At 40.0% G+C, this 18,868-nt stretch overlaps 1 protein-coding gene across 1 annotated transcript in view; it reads right to left on the bottom strand.

Moving 5' to 3' along the window:
- The window catches only part of SVEP1 (sushi, von Willebrand factor type A, EGF and pentraxin domain containing 1), a gene marked incomplete at its 5' end in the record, with an annotated part of 158,571 nt that overhangs the window by 130,847 nt on the left and 8,856 nt on the right, over positions 1-18,868 (bottom strand). The window contains 2 exons of the mRNA XM_014534453.1: positions 3,346-3,522; positions 5,561-5,816. Coding sequence (XP_014389939.1) covers positions 3,346-3,522; positions 5,561-5,816 — 433 coding nt within the window. The remainder of the gene's footprint in view (positions 1-3,345; positions 3,523-5,560; positions 5,817-18,868) is intronic.

Below are 18,868 nucleotides of genomic sequence, written 5' to 3'. Positions count from 1 at the left end.
ACACACACACACACACATATATATGTGTGTGTGTGTGTCATTATATACATATAATGTATATACAGGGTGAGAAAAAGTAGATTTATGGGTAAATATCACAATAATTAATAAATAATAATACAAGTGTAAACTCTGGCCCTGGCCAGATAACTCAGTTGGTTAGAGTGTCTTCCCAATACACCAAGGTTGTGCGTTCAATCCGGGTCAGAGCAATATACAAGAACCAACCAATGAATGCATAAATAAGTGGAACAGCAAATCAATGTTTTTTAAGCTTTCTCTCTTCCTCTCTCTCTAAAATCAATAAATAACAATTTTTTTTTAAAAAGAATAAACTCTGTTTTGCATACTCACAACTATAACCTACTTTTGCCCACCCCGTATATGCACACACATATCTATATACTTCTATGTACACAGATACCTGTATATATACGTGTGTGTGTATGTAAAACTACACCATTATTAAGCACATTTTACAAAAGAAGCTGAGAATCAGAAGAAATTAATCATCCAAAGCCACATAGTTTGTAATCAGCAGAGGTTGCATTTGAGCCAGGTCTTCTTTGTTTTTAAACACTCCGAGCACAGTTCCGTGTCTATGGAAAAGCAATGTATACAAGAAGCTATTTTCAAAACTGCAAAATAAGTGGTATGTTATCTTGGAAATAACATAGGACTTTAGAAAAAAGTGTCTTGGGACCCTTCCCAGGTCCTGCTGATGGCCGGATATGCCATCTTGAGGGAAATACTCATATTTTCTGAGACCTCAATTTCCTCTTGCAGAATGAGGGGTTTAGAGTAGATAATCTCAAAGGTTTCTTTTGGCTCTCAAGAGGAATGATTTGCTTCTGAAAGGCATCTTTTCTACAATGAGGATAAATACTCTGAATTCCAACTATTCTGAATGAAAGGTAACATTCTCTCCTTCAGCAATAAATAGCTATGGTCTAGTCATCCTTCAGATCTTAGCTTAGAAGGCATGATCTTAGTCTATCCTTCCCTGTAGTCCCCTCTTCATACCATGAGCATTTTTACTTAATAGCATACATCACAGTTTGCATTTATAAACTCATTTGTCTGCTCACCATTGAAACCCTGCGTGGATTCAATGCCTGGGCTTGGCATTGAGAAGGGACTCCATAACATCTGTTGACTGAATAGATTTTAAAGGGGCTCACGGCTTCCAGGTTTTCAGTACTGTATGATCTCAAGCTAATATTTCTTCCTGTCTTTCCGGAAGAAAAGAGCTTGGTCATGAGTCTTTCATGCCATAGGGAGGACATTATTTATTTTTCTTAGTTCCTGGCATGCAGGAGAAGCCCTGGATGAGCCCGGCCTCCTACAACTCTACACAGTCATCATGCACATCGAGGAGTTCCAATACCACTTTTCCTAATATCTTGGGGATGAATACTGAAGGTGACAATATGAACATTTATATCAATGCAATTATGTCTAGTTTATATATTGCAAGGGAGAAAGTATGAAGCTGAGGCTTACTTACTAATTTAAAAGAGGGTGGATAAACGATTCCTTCTGTGCTTGGTGTCCTTGGCTAGAAGCAGCAGTAAAAGTGCTCCTGAGCCCTCTGCTGAGGCTCTACTGACAGGCCTGCCCCTCACACATTTTACAGACTGCTGTGTCTTTCGGCCGGGAATGTACGACTGGTAACAGCCACAGCTACTTGGGTAATTGGGGGCAGTGGGTTTGTGAGCCACGCCCTCTCTTCCTGCAGCTGCTCCCCTGGGATGCAAGATTACAGAGCCCTGGAGCAGAGGGGGCTGCCGCCCAGCGTGGCTGAGGCTGCTGGGCGGTCATTCGGCAGTGGCTTGTTGGCAGAGAGCAGTCCAGTCTGGGACCACACGGAAGGCAGACATGCTGACTACAGCACGGAGCAAGAAAATGAGCGCTTCTGCCTGTGTTTGGTGGGCGAGGTTGGGAGGAAGAAAGCAGGGGTGTTGGGGACAGTGCCAAGCAGGGCTGTGGATGGAAGTGTGGGAAGATTCAAGGGGAGGCATGTTGCCAACTCAGAGGCAGTTAGGCTGATTTCCCCCCTTTTTTCAGCTTCAATGAGAAATCCTGCTGGGTCGAGTGGGAGCAGGGCCAAGAAAGGAGTGACTCTGCCCGGGGGGCGGGGGGGGGTAGTGGAGGATGGTGGACCCAGGAAGGATGCGTCTGCCAGCTGGGATCAGGCCCAGGGAAGGGAGGGGAAATTGAGGGAGGAAGAAGAGGGGCAGCAAGATTAATGAGAGGAAAAGAAGAGCACAAGAGGAAACGGCCTATGAGGAGAAGAAGAAAGAGAAAGCAGGTCAGGTAGAAAAGGGAGGGCCACGCTTCTGTGTGGCAGAAGGCCTATCTTCCAAATGTCAGAGCAATGTCCACATGACCAAGCAATGACAGACCACGTGGTATAGTATAAAGTAAACCTACTGTGTTCCTGGTGCATGTTAATTTCCATGGAAATACACTTTTCCCAAACATCAAATCATGGAAGAGCTGCAACTTATTAAAAAATCATGTTGCTTTTTAGGTTAAAAAAAAAAGAACAAACAAAATGCTATCATAGAAAAACTATATACTACTTCTAAATACCAGGTATTTCCTAAAATATAATGAAGGACACAGGAATCCTACATTGCTCTTCTTGCCTTTCTGAGAAAATATTTAAAATATCAAGAGCCTCTGGTAAAGAAAGCTAGAGGAGGTAAAATTACAAATATCGATGAAGTGAATTCCATGTTGAAGTGACAGCACTTTTAGAGCTTTCTGAAATCCCTTTACGGAGGCTTGTGAAGAGCTAAAGTACCATCAAGTGAATGTTACACTTTTCTGTGACAATCCCACAAGTTCATGGGGCCTGAGGACAAGAATCCCACTGGCTTCCATCTCATACAGAGACTGAGGCGTATTTTGGTTTATGTGCTTTGAGGACAGATTTGGCTGTTGACTGATTACAAACAAGGCACCCCAAATCCTCCCTTCCCAGTTCTGAACCTAGGCTTCAAGGGGCTTTGCAAGCTTCCATTCTTCCCCTTGGAATTCTGCCATCACATGGACACACCCAGGCTGGCCTGATGGAGTCTGAAGGGCCACCTAAAGGACCACCTAGCGGTCCTACACAATCCCATTTTAGACCAGACTCCAGCCAGCTAAGAGAACCCAGTTAAGATCAGCCACGCAGCCTACCCAACTCACAGCTCATGACATGCATGAGTTGACATGCCGAGACCAAAAGGGCTGCCCAGCTGACTCATGAGCAGTAAGTCTGAAACCTTTGAGTTCGGGGATCATTGTTTACGCGGCAACAGATAACTGAGAGTTAGACACAAACTGGAGACTCACCTGTGCACTCATACTGTAGACCTTCCCCGTAATATCCCTTTTCACAGACGCATTCATATTGACCTGTGTGTGTCCCACATTTGCAGCTTGCCATTCGGTCACAGCAGTCTCTGCCGGCTTCACACAGATGTGAGCAATGAGACATATCCTCTTGAATGAAACTCCCAGAAGGCAGATCTACCATGATAGAGGGTAATAAAAAAATGAATTAACGGTTGAATGCTACAGCTCTAGTTACTAAGATGTAAGTGCAAGCTGGAGAAAATATCTTTTCATATCTGTCTAATTCCCAACTGTTCCCCACTCCCACCCAAATATGAAATTGTGTTACTTGCACTACCACAGACTGGGGATTTGTTTCAGCCAGTTATTTCAGTCCGGGACCTCATCACAAGTTCTGGAGGCCACATGGGGTCAGGCAGATATTAAGTACTTCAGGGAGGAATCTCCAGATGCGGCAGGAAGTAAAGCAGTCAGTCCACCCCAGCAGTGCTCCGCTGCTTCAGTATTTCCAAAATCCTTGTCCAAATACATGAACTACAACCCTGACTGCTGCATAAGGGTGTTGCTGTGAGCTACTAACTAAAGGATTAATTCCACCACTTGTATAGTCACTGGATTAAAGATTTAAGTAACGGTACCACAACAAGTTAAATAATAGAAGCAGGATCTGGTTTGCCTCTCAACTTTAAGTAAATCATTAAGTTTTATGTAAAAGAGACATGAAGAAAAACCCCAGTTACTGAACTGCCATGTGCTGAACACTATCCTTGATGAAATTTTAAATAGTTCATGCAATCCTCCTGATAAAATTATGTTAAATATTACAGTTTTTTAAAAATAGAGGAAACTGAAACTCATAGATGTTAGATAAATTGCTTAAGGAAATAATAAAGGATAGTTATTGAGGGCTTAGTATCATAGGTGCTCAGTATCATTAAAAATAATTTCATATGTATTAACCCATTTAACTTTTGCAGCGATCTGATGTAGTAGGTACTATTCTCATTCCCTAGTTTATAACAAGAAACTTAGGGAGTTCAGAAGTGAAATAATTTGCTAAAAGCCACTCAGCTAGTGGACGGCTAAGTGGGATTTTTTGCTATGTCCACAGCTAGCCTAAGTTCTTGCCCTGGACTCGTCCCTTGGAATGACAGTGGGGCTGATCTGCTTATTATAAACATCCCTAATTGCTTAAAATCTCATGTTGCTGTGATTTGCCCATCAAAACGAATCTTTCACGCGGATACCTGCCAGGATCATGCTTACCTGCCACATGGCTTCGGTCCGAGGCCAGATCTCCTGTCATTTCCTCAGAGTCCACACTTTCTCTGTGGCTCACCAAGACCCATGCCCATGTTTTGCCTGGAAGTTCATCTAACTTAAACCATACAACTAAACATCTTTATAAATGTGTACAAAGAGTTCTAATGAGTGGATTTACTGATTTTATTCTCTGTTGGGGCAATGGTCTTCAGCTTTTACATAGCTCGTGTCTCTTCAAACTGTCAGGTCAAGAAGTATGTGTTAAGCATTTACTGCCCCAATATCTTCATGTGTATTTCTGGAAACATTCTGGTGAGATTCACTAGGCATATCTCTGAATGTTTACTTCATCTCTCCGGGTAACTGTAAATGAGATCTAAGTCAAGGCTTCCCACTCTGTGTGTGGCCTCGACACACACCTAAATGCATTCCATTGATTCTATCTGTTCCTGGTGGGAGCATATGGATATTTTAGTGAAAATATATCACAGCTGTTAAAAAACAAAACAGATACTGTTGTTGCAAGGTCAGAGTGCCATCTCTGTGTATGAAGTTCAACACATCTCATAACACACCAAGGACACCTGGGCATCATGCTTGGCGAGGACTTCATAGGGTTTGATATTACTCTCTAGTGCTGTGATGGCGAACCTATGACACGCGTGTTAGAGGTGACACGCGAACTCATTTTTTTGGTTGATTTTACTTTGTTAAATGGCATTTAAATATATAAAATAAATATCAAAAATATAAGTCTTTATTTTACTATGGTTGCAAATATCAAAAAATTTCTATATGTGACACGGCACCAGAGTTAAGTTAGGGTTTTCAAAATGCTAACACGCCGAGCTCAAAAGGTTCGCCATCACTGCTCTAGTGGGTTTCAAGCTGTAAGAGATAAAGAAACCCCATTTAAATGCATCATCCTATGCCATTAGGTTTCCATTACCTTCGTGCAATGCCCGGCGAGCTAAAGCCTCAAATTCTTCAAAACTGTGGAGCAGGTAGCAGTGCTCCTCCTTTGGGGGAGAAGCCATGTCATTCAGTTCTCGAATGTTCCCTTGCCATATGCCAAAAGTGAAGATCTCCACTCCAAAATCTCGCAGCATTGCTGCAACTGGCCTAGGATCTCCCCCATTGGAATAGCCATCAGTGATGAGAAATATAACTTTAGTCGCATTTTCTCTAGAATGATGAAGAATTTGCTGTAATGAAACAGAGAAAGTTAGCATGAGTTTGTAGTGCATTGACCTACTAACTGTGTCCCTTCTTATGTAAAATAGTGTTTGAGCCCAGCTGGCATGGCTCAGTGTTGAGCGTTGACCTATGACCCAGGAGGTCACAGTTCAATTCTGGTCAGGACACATGCCTGGGTTGCAGGCACGATCCCCAGTAGGGGGTGTGCAGAAGGCAGCCAATCAATGATTCTCTCTCGTCATTATGTTTCTATCTTGCTCTCCCTCTCTTTTCCTCTCTGAAATCAATAAAAAATATATTTAAAAAAATAAAATAGTGTTTGTGACAATCATTAGCCTTTCACTTGAGTGGGGGAAGGAACATGGATCAGAGAGAAATAGACACAGACTACAGCATACAAGGGTCTCACAGAACCACAATAAACCTTAGACGCATTTAAAATGTATCAGCAGCAGCAGCACTACCATGGACCTCACTAATAGAGAACAGCAAATGTTTATGGAATGAATTTTTATTAATAGTATCACTATTGTTAAGCTTTTTTATTTTCAAGCTCTCAAAACATGAACCAAATCTGAGTCCCATGAATCTACTTCCAAGCATAACCACCTGTCTGTTTGTCTGTCTCCCTCCACCTCATGATCATACACTAAAAGCCTAACCAGAGGGAAAATGTAAGTGAATATGTGTTTTTCAGAGTCAATAATGGCCAGCCTGCCTTCTATATTTGTTTTTCCACTGCTCCTCCAATATTGTAGAATGGATTCAATATTTCATCTTTCTTACTGGGACCACCCAGTATTAGCACAAAATCAGCTGTTGGTGGTAGTGTCCTATCTTCATGAGAAAATGCTGTTTTACTCAACCTGACACCTGGGCTTTATTATTTTAGGATGAGTGAGTTATGCTTTATAAATGTTATATGCTATTCCTTCTCTATAGATAGAAGAAAAAATAAAACTTTTGAAAAAGGCATCTATTTATTACCACTGATGCTTTGTAACATCAAACTGAAAAGGCACAAAGAACCCAGGGGTGAGTCTGGCACTGTAACTAAATGGCCCCTTGTTGCTTTTCATTATGGTTAGATAAGAAAGGTAATAAAGTGCCGGAGTATTATATTTTCTGACAAGTTTTTAGAAGGCATTCAATGCTTATTAGGCAGTAATTCAAACACTACATTCAGAAAGTCTGGAAGAACGGCAATGATATCCTAGATTTTGTTAAAAGTTAAAAAGTGATGATATAATTTAAATAATAACTTTGTCTCAATTCATTTTTAGGAGCAGATTCAGCCATAAGACCCAGATTCTCTTAAGATTATAAAATTCATGCTTATAGAAAGCATTCTTCATAAATACATGATCATTAGGTATTGATTCTAATCCAGTAACCCTCACCAAATTTGTTAGTGTTTGTGAGCGAGAGATAAAACCATTAAATCTGAATTTAAAGACAATTAAATTAACCTAAAAAAATATGACTCTGGGGAACATCTGGAAACCCAGCAATTGAGAAGAGATAGTCAAATACTTCACCCCACTCCTTCTCAAAAGCCTACTACATAGGCTATTAAAGGCTACTAAGGGCATGCCAAAGAGAACCAGAAACTATCTGAAACTCCTTCTGGTTGAATAAAGGATAATTTGAGTATTAATAAAAATAATAATTGGAATGAGGCTTGAAAAGTATAAAGTATATATATGTATAGGAATATATACATATACATATATTCGCATGCATATATATACATATACACACATATATACACATACATATGTATATACATGTATAGACATATATATTTATAAACATTTTCAGTTAGTACACACCCCAAGCAAAAGCCCTAGCAATTGGAATGGACGGAAACACACACACACACACACACACACACACACACACACACTCCTTTTCATTCAGTACCACCTCTGGGAAAAAATTCAACGATCTGTTATGGATGGTATGAAGCCAGATATTACTTTATTTGTCCCCAAAGTTGTGTGTCAGTATACAAAGGGGACCTCCAAGTTCCAGCGCTCCAAGATGTGGCAAGTTGTGTTTACAACATTCGTGCTCTTGACTAAGCTATAAACTCTTTCTTTCTAAGTTGTTCCACTCTGAAATCATAACCCAACTCCCCTAAGCTTTTGCTCATTTTGATTACTCTTCTCTCCAGCAAGACCATGGCAGTTCACTGTAAACAAGACAATAAACAAGTGGAAATGTTGATGGAAAGGAGAAAGAGCAAGTCAATTGTCCCCCGCACACACACCGGCTCCGCCCAGTATGCTATTCTTGACGACAGTGCCTGGCCCAGAATATGTGCTAATCAATATTTATTCAATGAACTAATTCATAAATGAGTGGAGTGGATGAACTCTAGGATATGCTACAGAGAGTTACGTGAGTGAGTTGGCCTTGAGTGAGCAGTAGGAATGTAGGGAATATCTGTGTGTGTGTACATGCACACACACGCACTGTGTTTTGTACAGCTTGTACCAAAATGTTTCCTTTTTGTGCCTTTCTTGTCCTGACATGAACAAATCCTATCTTGTAATATTAATCTTAGTTCATTGTCAATAACATTCCTCACATCCAGGAAAAGGATTTAGCAGGGATTTCTTGCTGTACTGCTCCTTACATAAACAACACTTTGAGGTGTGATTCTATTTTTCTTCTCTTCTTGCGGGGAATGGGTGAATTTTTACAGGAACCATTATATCTGTTGGCAAGGCAATATATTAAGCTTAAAATAGTAAGAATAGCAGGACTAGTAGTTCAAGCAAAGAATTACACAAGATCTGGGTTTGGAATGTCCTTTAGAGGAGGAGTGAAGAACTTACTGAAAATCATCTGTCCCCCTCCCCAATCTTTGTGCTTTATTGTACTTGAATAAAAAACATAATTAAAAAACACACAACATTTTCCATCCCTCAGTTCTAAGAAGTAAATAGGTCTGTGGTAACTTCTGTGGAATGTGGCGGAGGCCTCGCACGTGATTCCCTTTGCAGTGTTCCTGAAATAGTTTACATCATCTGCAATACTCTGTAAGGCATTTAAGAAATAGAATTTTTTTTTGGTCCAGGATATTGAATGAGGCAAACTCTTTGCTGCCAAAGAAAAACTCAACGTGAACTTAGTATGGTAAAAGGTTATCGCCATCTGTATTGTATCAAGCCTCTGATTAGCTTGTATAAATCTCTGGCAGGGAAGTAAGCTCCCCTTGTCCAGCAATAGTCATTAGAATGATAAAAATGCAGGATTGTGTAACATCGTTCTAACACCCGAGATCCATCACCGTTACACAAGACTGCAATCCCCTCCCCAACCCCCCAAAGTCAGGCCACAAGAGAACTATTTTGAAAAATGGTCTTGAAAGAAAAATAGAGGTCACAAAATATCTGACTTGGGGACAATATTTGCCCTTGGGCTCTGGTAATTAAATACATGTGGATATAATTCCAAGCGCAACCCAACCTCAGCCATAATAAACCGCCAACCTTGAGTGAGGATAAATCAAGACAGAGAACTTCATAGGTCATCTTTTATTTTTTATATTTTTAAAATATATTTTTATTGAGTTCAGAAAGGAAGGGAGAAGAAGAGAGACTTAGAAACATCAATGATAAGAGTGAATCATTGATCAGCTGCCCCACACCAGGGATGGAGATCGCAACCCAGGCATATGTCCTGACCAGGAATTGAACTGTCACCTTCTGGTTCATAGGTCAACGCTCAACCACTGAGCCATGCTAGATAGGCTCATAGGTCATCTTTTAAAAAATTGGATGCCATGAACTGTCACCTACTGTGATTGTATCAGAGCCATTTTCCTCCAGGGAGCAGAAAACTAGTAAATGATGCCAGGGTTCCAACTTGTTTTCCACATTTCCTTCTTTGTTAGGAAACAATAACTATAAACAAGACACCATATGATACATATAATACTTGTCTCATCCTTCAAATTCTAACATTTCACCAAGCTTTTTAATTTGAATAGTCAAATAGTCTCCAGCTTAAGGAATGTTTATTGTTTAATATTTTTGAATCGTATTTCTGGGAAAGAAGTTATGTATGCTTCTGTTGGCTCCTCATTGCCTGGATTTCATATATTCTATTGCTTTTTATTTCATCTTACTTCCTTCTGGATTTGGTGGAAATGTCTCAAGTTTTTCTTCCATGTCACTGTTTGGTTTTATCCAGTGTTGGTTCTTTTCCCTCTAATGAAGAATTAATCTTGACATTGCATTTATTTTCCTTGCTACTGTGGATGAAAAGGTGGCCACATACTGAACCCAACAAGCTCAAGGGAGACCAGATGACAGGCCCTACAAACTCAGAGAGCAATGGTCTGAACAACATGGATGGTCTGAACATAGAAATTCCTAAGCAAAAGCAGGTCATAGAGGGCAGTGATATCCTAGGCCTGTAGCTTCCTTGACAAAGGTCAATCTTTACTTACGTGAGCCTATTTTGCATCTACAATTAACATACCTTTGAAATGTCAGAGTAACCTCTAGGCACAACTGCCAGCACCAGAGTATGTGACCACGGTCCCCTCATTGCTATCTTCTTGCCCATGTACCATGTCTATGTGCTGTAAGTGTTATTAACTATCCTATACCCACCAATGTGAAGGAACTATTTGTCTCTCTGTTTAGCCTTTTGTCCAATTTTAGAGATTTTCCCCCTTTGCTTTCTCCCACCCCCTTAATCTACCACCAAAGGATTTCATGTAACCCTGCTTATGTCTCCTCCTTGATTTGAATCCTATATAATAAAAGGCTAATATGCAAACCGACCAGTGGAATGACCAACCGCTATGATGCGCACCACCGGGGGCAGATGCTCAATGTGGGAACTGCCTCCTGATGGTCAGTGCGCTCCCACAGGGAGAGCGCTGCTCAGCCAGAAGCCCTGAGCCGGGCTCACAGCAGGGAGCGCAGCGGTAGCACTAAGGATGTCCGACTGAAGGCTTGCGGGGAGCAGGCCTAAGCCATCAGTCAGATATCCCCTGAGGGCTTCCGTACTGTGAGAGGATGCAGGCCAGGCTGAGGGACCCCTGCAACCCCTTGCCGAGTGCACGAATGTCATGCACCGGGTCTCCAGTGTATAAAATAAGCTTCAAAACTGCCATTCTCAGGAACATTTTCTCAATCGCTTGAGATTTTCATTCCTGGCATCTGTTGTCATTTCTGGCTCAAATTCATAAAAATTCTCTATAGGTCTGGACGTTTCCTACGATGATCCTATATAATAAAAGCCTAACATGCAAATTGAATGAATGGTGGAATGAGCAGTCACTATGACCACGCACTGACCACCAGGGGGCAGACACTCAATGCAGGAGCTGCCCCCCGCCCGCAGGCCCCAGGCCAGCCAAGGTGGGTGCCAGCGAGGGCTCCCCGATCACACTGCTGGTTGCCCCACAGAGAGAGGCGACGGTGGTGGGGGAGGGCCGGCAAGTGGGTGGCGCTAGGCCAGCCAAGGAGGGTGCCAATGGGCCCCTCCCCCCAATTGCCCTGCTGGTCGCCCCACAGATCGGCCCTGATTGCTGGCCAGGCTTAGGGACCCTACCTGTGCATGAATTTCATGCACCAGGCCTCTAGTATTATAATATTTATTCATTGTACATAGTTCTTTGTATTCCTTTGAGCTTCTCAGCCAGTTCTGTTGTACTTTTACTCCTTTCTTTATCTTCTCATATCTCATCTCCACTTCAATGTTTTATTTACTTAAGTGCATATAACAAATGCTTCCTAGGATGTAGGGCTGTTTCTCATAGTGAATTCTTGAACCTTATCTGTATCTTACACTCAATTTTTTTAGCAGAAAAATTTCCAAGAAGCCAGGTGAAAGGTTATTTCCCCCTTTTTTCCTCATATTGACTGATAATTCTGACCTTGGTGCGTTTAGCCATGTCACTGGAAACTAGGTTGAAACCCACAGGGTCTGCCTGGAAATTCTGAATAACTCTTTCTCATCTCCACATATGTCTACCCCCTCTTTTTACTAGTTCCTCATAATCAAGATCAAAGTTCATCTCCTTTTTGAAGCTATCCTAAATTCTCCTGCTATGCAGAAAACACTAAATCATTGCCAATAGCCTCCACTACATTGCATTATGCTAATCCCATCATAATTATAGTTAATGCTTATATATCTGGCTGTATCTCAAATTAGACTGCAAGATACTATACTGCAAGGATTGACCTTTATATTTTCACTCTATTGATTAACTAAAAACAACTCTGAAATAGTGGATGAAAGAATAAACAATGTCTTAATTTCCACTAGCTATATGTCCAACATGCAGAATAAACCAATAAATTCTAGGCCCAACATTGTTGTTACAGTGAGTCCTGTTCTGCAATTGTGAAATGAAAATTCTCATAAATATAATATTTAAACTTGTTTCACTAAATCTGTATTGACCCTCTATTGTATACCAGGCACTGTCCTAGGGATTTTTCATTATTGCATTTGATGATACAATGAAAATATTAACAAGCAAAAAATAGAACAATGGCAAATATATAACTGGGAAGAGTATTTTTGTCATAACTAAGGTTTCTTATTAATACTTTAACATCAAATCAATCATACTTAGTATGTCTCATTTATTTTAAGTATTTACTCAGGCTTCATAGACTGAAATTCTAGAATGAAAAAAGAATGTTGGCTCGAGTAACATTTAGGCTATTTATTATAGTCTAGCCAAATCACAGAAGAACCAGAGGGTCAAAAAAGAACTTAATCTCAGATTTATATTCAGAATTTTCCACCCACATACATGCTTTAGTTATTAAACATGGACACAGATCATTTTGAAATGGACCCATAGGGACAGTACATCAAATTGTGAAATGGTGTGCACAGGAATTGATGAGTAGCAGACTTAACCCAGACTACAAAAACACAACAGAACAAACATGCAAAAGACAGATCAACTTTCGAATAATGCCAAATTCCATCTCCCACTCTATAAACATGCAAGGAATAAAGAAGATCTGGATAGCAAAAAGTCAAATGAAAATTAAAGAGGGCTAACTGACATATCACTCTTAAACAAACTGCTGATTTACTACAAGATAACAAAGTCACTATTATAAATATTGTTATGAATAAATATATAAAATGATTTCACTTGACATGCTCAATGCCTATACAGTATGACCAAGTGGCAGTTAGCTCATAAAGTCAAAGATGAGAATTTATTCATATGCTTCACATCAAGAGGTCAAAGGGAAAAGTAAAATAATCTCAGATGATATTTGGAAACCAGTTTATGATTTTATAAATCACTTAGGCAAAGAATAGAGAGCCACTCAATGTGACAAAGAGAGCTATCATAAACCAATGGGCAAAATCATGCTTGAAGCATTCTCACTAAATTCAGGAACAAGGCAAGAATGCACCATCACTTCTAGGTGGGAAGTCTAGGCAACATCATGAGGCAAGAAACATATCTACTTAATTAGCTTATCCAAAGTGGGGGATATTTTGGAAGCATATAGGAATATCTCTCAAGGAGTGGAAAGAAGAACTGAGCTTCAAGAGCAACTGAAATAGGAACAACCAAAGCACAGAAACATAGTGGCTACTCCCTCCAGCCTTCCATCTGTTTCCTTTTCTCAGCTTCTGTCTGAACATCTTCATTCACTCCTTGCATTGACAGGATTCCTTTGGTTTCTGTGCAGTTGTAACACTATATTCCCTACCTACTGGCAAAAAACACCCCACCCCCCCAAAACAAACAAACAAACAAACAAAAAAACTATAATCCAAACTACCCTCTCAGAACTCTTTGTGCCCTAGTCCAGATTCCAGGAGAAAGAATATAAGTGATCATCTGAACCTCTGCATTGCCACCTCAATCCACATAGAAAGGGATGACACCCATGGGTGAGCAAGTAGTTTAGGAAGAGAATGGGTACTGCTCTCAGTGAAAGTGGTTGTTGACTGACATGGACTACAGGAGAAAAGAGCTTCAAAGAAAAGAAAGAATTTAATGCTATGCCTACACTTATCCAGCAGAAAAATTGTTTTAGAAATTTATCAGGTCAAATTGTGCTTCCAAAAGAGTGCCAAATACCAGGAAACATGGTGTCGAGACAGGGAGAATGCAAGTATAATAATATTTATGCTATTTATGATTCAAAGTTGTTAAAGCAATTACTTCTTTTTACCAGGTATTTGAAGAGTAACTATGCAGAAAAAGTTTAGCAGGAGTTTAGAATACATGAAAGATACAGAGAATCTAATCATTATATTGCAAATATTTGGGTTTCAGCAACAATGCAACTCTAAAACTCTCCAAAAAGCCAGATATATTTCAAATCAATTGTACTCACATATGCGTGAGGGTTGAGGGGAGATTTTAAGTTCATGAACTTATCATGTATTTTATTTTTTTATAGTTATTGTAAATTTATAAAAAACACATTTAATTGTGACATTTATTAGCATTCCAAATAAATGCAATTTAGAGTTTGTCTTGTTTTTCTTTTCTTGTTTTGTATTTTAGATTATATGAATGACCACATCAATTACCATTATGGAGAAAAAACCCTGCATTTCATATCTTTTAAACCCCAAATGATTAATGGTTGAGTTTTCAGAGATTAGACTACTTATCATATATGTATTATATTATATGCTTAAATTATCAATCAATGACTCTAGTGATATTTATATATGTCATCATTCAAAGGTGTTGACTTTTAAAATTGCTTTTAGTATAATATAGTCTCTATTTAATTAACCCATTCTTACACACTTACACTTAAAATAGTGACAGTGTTTCTTAAATATGTATTGTTTATTAAATAAACCTAGTTCATCAGCTCAACTCAAGTACTTGACAAAATATTTTTCTAAGCATTAATGATCATAGAGCTGGTTGCTAAAAAGAGTTTTGTTTTTACATGAAGAAACTACTGAAATACTCATAAGAAGATATTCTTCTTCTTCTGTGAAATGGGATGGCATATGGAAAAAAGAGGACTATTATGATGGAGGTGAATACTGAGTCTCCCAGATTAGAATAAACTGAATTAAGGTGTAAGACCAAGTTTTGTACTGAGGTTTGGCATATAAATTTATAAACTTAAGTTTACACTGGCTTATATTTTGAGATAGAGACTAGATGTACCTAGACTAGAAAAACTGATTTTATTTGAGTCATGTTTCTATTTTAATAAAGGGTCTGAGGTTGAGTATTGATCTTGGATTAAAGGAATCTAAGAATTCAGAAACCAGGTAAATGAGAAGCCAGATGTGTTGCAAGGAGAAGGTATGACCTACTGCTTCAGTGGCTTGGTATCTGCAATGATTGGTAGATACACCTGTTAAGGTACATGAGGTGGTGTGTGTGTGTGGGGGTGGGGGGAGGGGGTGCTAGCCAATGCAATTATGCTGCATAAAATGGCATGTGAGAGGTAATTCCCCAGATTGATTGGGATAAAGGAGTGAAAGATAAGCGTGATCACTTGGGATTATTAGTTACTTTAGAGCAGTGGTTCTCAACCTTCCTAATGCTGCGACCCTTTAATACAGTTCCTCATGTTGTGGTGACCCCCAACCATAAAATTATTTTCGTTGCTACTTCATAACTGTCATTTTGCTACTGTTATGAATCGTAATGTAAATATCTGATATGCAGGATGTATTTTCATTGTTACAAATTGAACATAATTAAAGCATAGTGATTAATCACAAAAACAATATGTAATTATATATGTGTTTTCCGATGGTCTTAGGCGACCCCTTTGAAAGGGTCGTTCGACCCCCAAAGGGGTCGCGACCCACAGGTTGAGAACCGCTGCTTTACAGTGTCTATTCAAATTAACAATCTCCAAATGTCTTAGTCCTATGACTGTTCCACTTGGCCTTCTGCTTAGTCATCTACATACCCAAGTCCTGCTCATGGCTGCCCTCTCTGCCTCATGTCTTTTCAGTGGACTTCACTAGTGAGTATGTATCAGTGGGTCTTGCATCTGATAGATCTTCTGACAATATAGCACAGAGACAGTATTTCACGGTGGTTAAGAATTTAGACTTTGGCCCAGGCTGTCTGAATTTGAATTCTAGTACCTTAATTTACCAGCAGTGTAACTTTGGTCAAGTTACTTACATTTTTTTGTGCCTCAGTTTCATCATCTGTACTTTGCAGATAATAACAATAACCTAACTGAGCAGGTTTTTCTGCTGCAAATATTTAATGAATTCATATAGGGAAAATGCTTAGAGTGGTACCTGACAAGTAGTAATTACTCATTACCATTATCAGGATGAGTTCAAGGAACTTTTAACACATTTCTAGAATATGTCTGTCAAATGGGTAAACCAATTATAATAAAATTCAACATGTCAGTCTGAGCTGTGAATTAAAACAGGTCATCATCTTTGTAGAGGCTGAGAAGATAGGACAGGGGATTAGGGAAAATTGTGACCTATAACCAATAACCACCCAACTCTATCTGAGCCACGAAGGGGGTGATAATGTCCTGGGGAGAGGAACAGAACAGTACCTACTTGATGCTATGCTGTTGGGAGGATAACATTATGAGTGGATAAAGGACAGCGCTGACGATAATATGGAGAGGGGACATTATTGAAAACAGATGTCTGCAGATTCCCTCTGAACACACTGGATAGAGTTCTTTCCAGAGGTGGTGTGTACTTCCTTGACCAGATTTTTTTTTTTGGGGGGGGGGGAGGCAGGCAGGGATTCACACCTATCTGAGATTCTACTCAATATTTTATATTGCCCCCGTGAAAAAGTGGTCTGAAGCGTGAATTACTATTCACTCCTGTTATAATCTATCATTTAAAAAGTCAAGCATTCACTGAATAGTCCTTTGAGAAGATGTCATAACTTGTTTTAGTTAGAAAAGAAATCGGAGAAGTACAGTGCTATACTAAAATAAAAACACTAAATAATTAAACATATATCTTTTCAAGAACACTAAAGTTATAATGAATACCCACTTCTAGGTCTTGTAGCAAATGGAAAGTCAAATAAGATTTGATCTCTACCCTCAACAAGCAGAGGGGAGGCAGACTTCACCTGAACAGTAAGTGCTATCAAAGAGCAATGTACCCCATTTCCTTATCTAATTAACTATTCCTCCACAGTATTAATAAACACTTTGGGAAAATAGCAAATACATGAATACAGATTCTGAAATAAGTATACTTCTGTCTACTAAATTCTGATATTGGGTCCTATGCCTTGAAACTATAAAAGAGAAAATTTTAAGGAGCAAAAAGTGAAAGGAAATGGGGAAAAGTCACGGTGCTCTCTGTTTGTGGACTACCCAATGCTGGTCCATGTGTGTGTTCTTTGGAGAATTCACCACCTTTCTCAGATCCCATGTCTAGTAGTACACCCAACAACTTCTTACTCCTGGAGCTGTCCTGCTTAGTGGGCGATAAATTCCAGCTATTTCCCATGGTTCTCCTTCACCCATGGAAAACCCTGGCTTTGCCAAAAGTTGGTAGTGCAGGCTGCCCCCTTTCTGCCTACAACAGCATACACTGTCGATGCCCCCATCCCCATATCCCAGCATCTGTATCTCTTTGTCTAAGGGCTTTTTTTTTTTTTGTGCCTAGAGAACATTCCATCCACTGGAAGGGGAGGTGGGAGTGACAGAGACTGAATGTCCTCCAGGGAGCAACTCTCAAAAGTGACTGATGGAAGTTAGTCTCTAAATAATCCCAAATCCCTCTCAGTTGTCATAATTCTAAAGCTTGAATTCTAGACTGGTTTCCCGTCTTCCCCACTGGGGTTAAACACCAGTTAATTTTTCTGCTCTTGGTTCTCTTGTCTCACATCCCCACTGTCCTATCAATGTTTACTGGGATCACCTCCCAAATAAGGTACTTGGACTTGAATCCTCATCTTAGGCTCTGCTTCTAGAAGAATCTAAAGAGGGACACTGGCCCTGTCTCTGGCTGGCTTTATCTCCATTAAATAGGCACAGGGGCAAACCAAGTCTTCTGCCCAAATAAATTGCCAACCAGTATAGAGAGAGCTGGTCTCCCCTGCTTAGCTGCTGGAAGAGGAAAGCTCTCTTGGAGATTCTGGAGGGATTCCCCCTTCCGTATGAGCACTGCTCTCCTCAGCGATCCCAATGTCTGCTCTGTTTCTCTGTCTCTGCTTCTTGCTCCCAGACATGGGGTGGTACGAACTAGAGTAGGATGATGGGTGGGGCCTGTTCTGCACAGTGTCCGTGACCTTGGAGGGAATACACAGTCTCAGTTGTTGGCGGCTCTCTTTAAATGTGCGCTACTTGGTGCTTCACAGTTGAAGCCATGGGTCCTGGTGCCAAATCTGGGGCAACAGAGGAAGTCACACATAACATCCTGTTGCAGATGAGTATTTAACATGCAGATTTTTACTGCTGATTAGACACAAACAGCCTACACTTTGGTATCTTTATTGCTAGGACATTCCAACAATAATTGCCTAAAACCATCACTTTTGGAGCAACGTTTAAAAGCCAGGCATGCATATTTTATAGGAAACTGTGACTAAAAAGAGAGAAATCTTGGCTGGAAATAGCACTGTGAAAAACACAAACAAATAAAGAAATGAAAATTGCTTAATTTCTTTCAAAGTCCATATTAGATTCATCTGGAAAGGTAAAGCCTATAAAATTGGGTTAAAATGAGGCCTTACTTGCAGATATGACTCAAATGGTGTAAGTCAATATGAGTGAGCCTAGTTGAAAGAGATGCCAATATCAAAATACACTATCAAACAATACATTGGGACCTGCCTGAATCCTATCCATCAACAACAGCAAAGAGGCTGCCTTTTACTGCTGAGGACAAAAATCACACTAAGGCTGAAACCGGTTTGGCTCAGCGGATAGAGCGTCGGCCTGCGGACTGAAAGGTCCAAGGTTTGATTCCGGTCAAGGGCATGTACCTTGGTTGCAGGCACATCCCCAGTAGGGGGTGTGCAGGAGGCAGCTGATCGATGTTTCTCTCTCATCGATGTTTCTGACTCTCTATCTCTCTCCCTTCCTCTCTGTAAAAAATCAATAAAATA

Source organism: Myotis brandtii, unplaced genomic scaffold, assembly GCF_000412655.1.
Source record: "Myotis brandtii unplaced genomic scaffold, ASM41265v1 scaffold13, whole genome shotgun sequence".
Lineage (NCBI taxonomy): Eukaryota > Metazoa > Chordata > Mammalia > Chiroptera > Vespertilionidae > Myotis > Myotis brandtii.
Note: the sequence above shows the minus strand (reverse complement) of the source record. Positions and strands in the feature narration are given on the sequence as shown.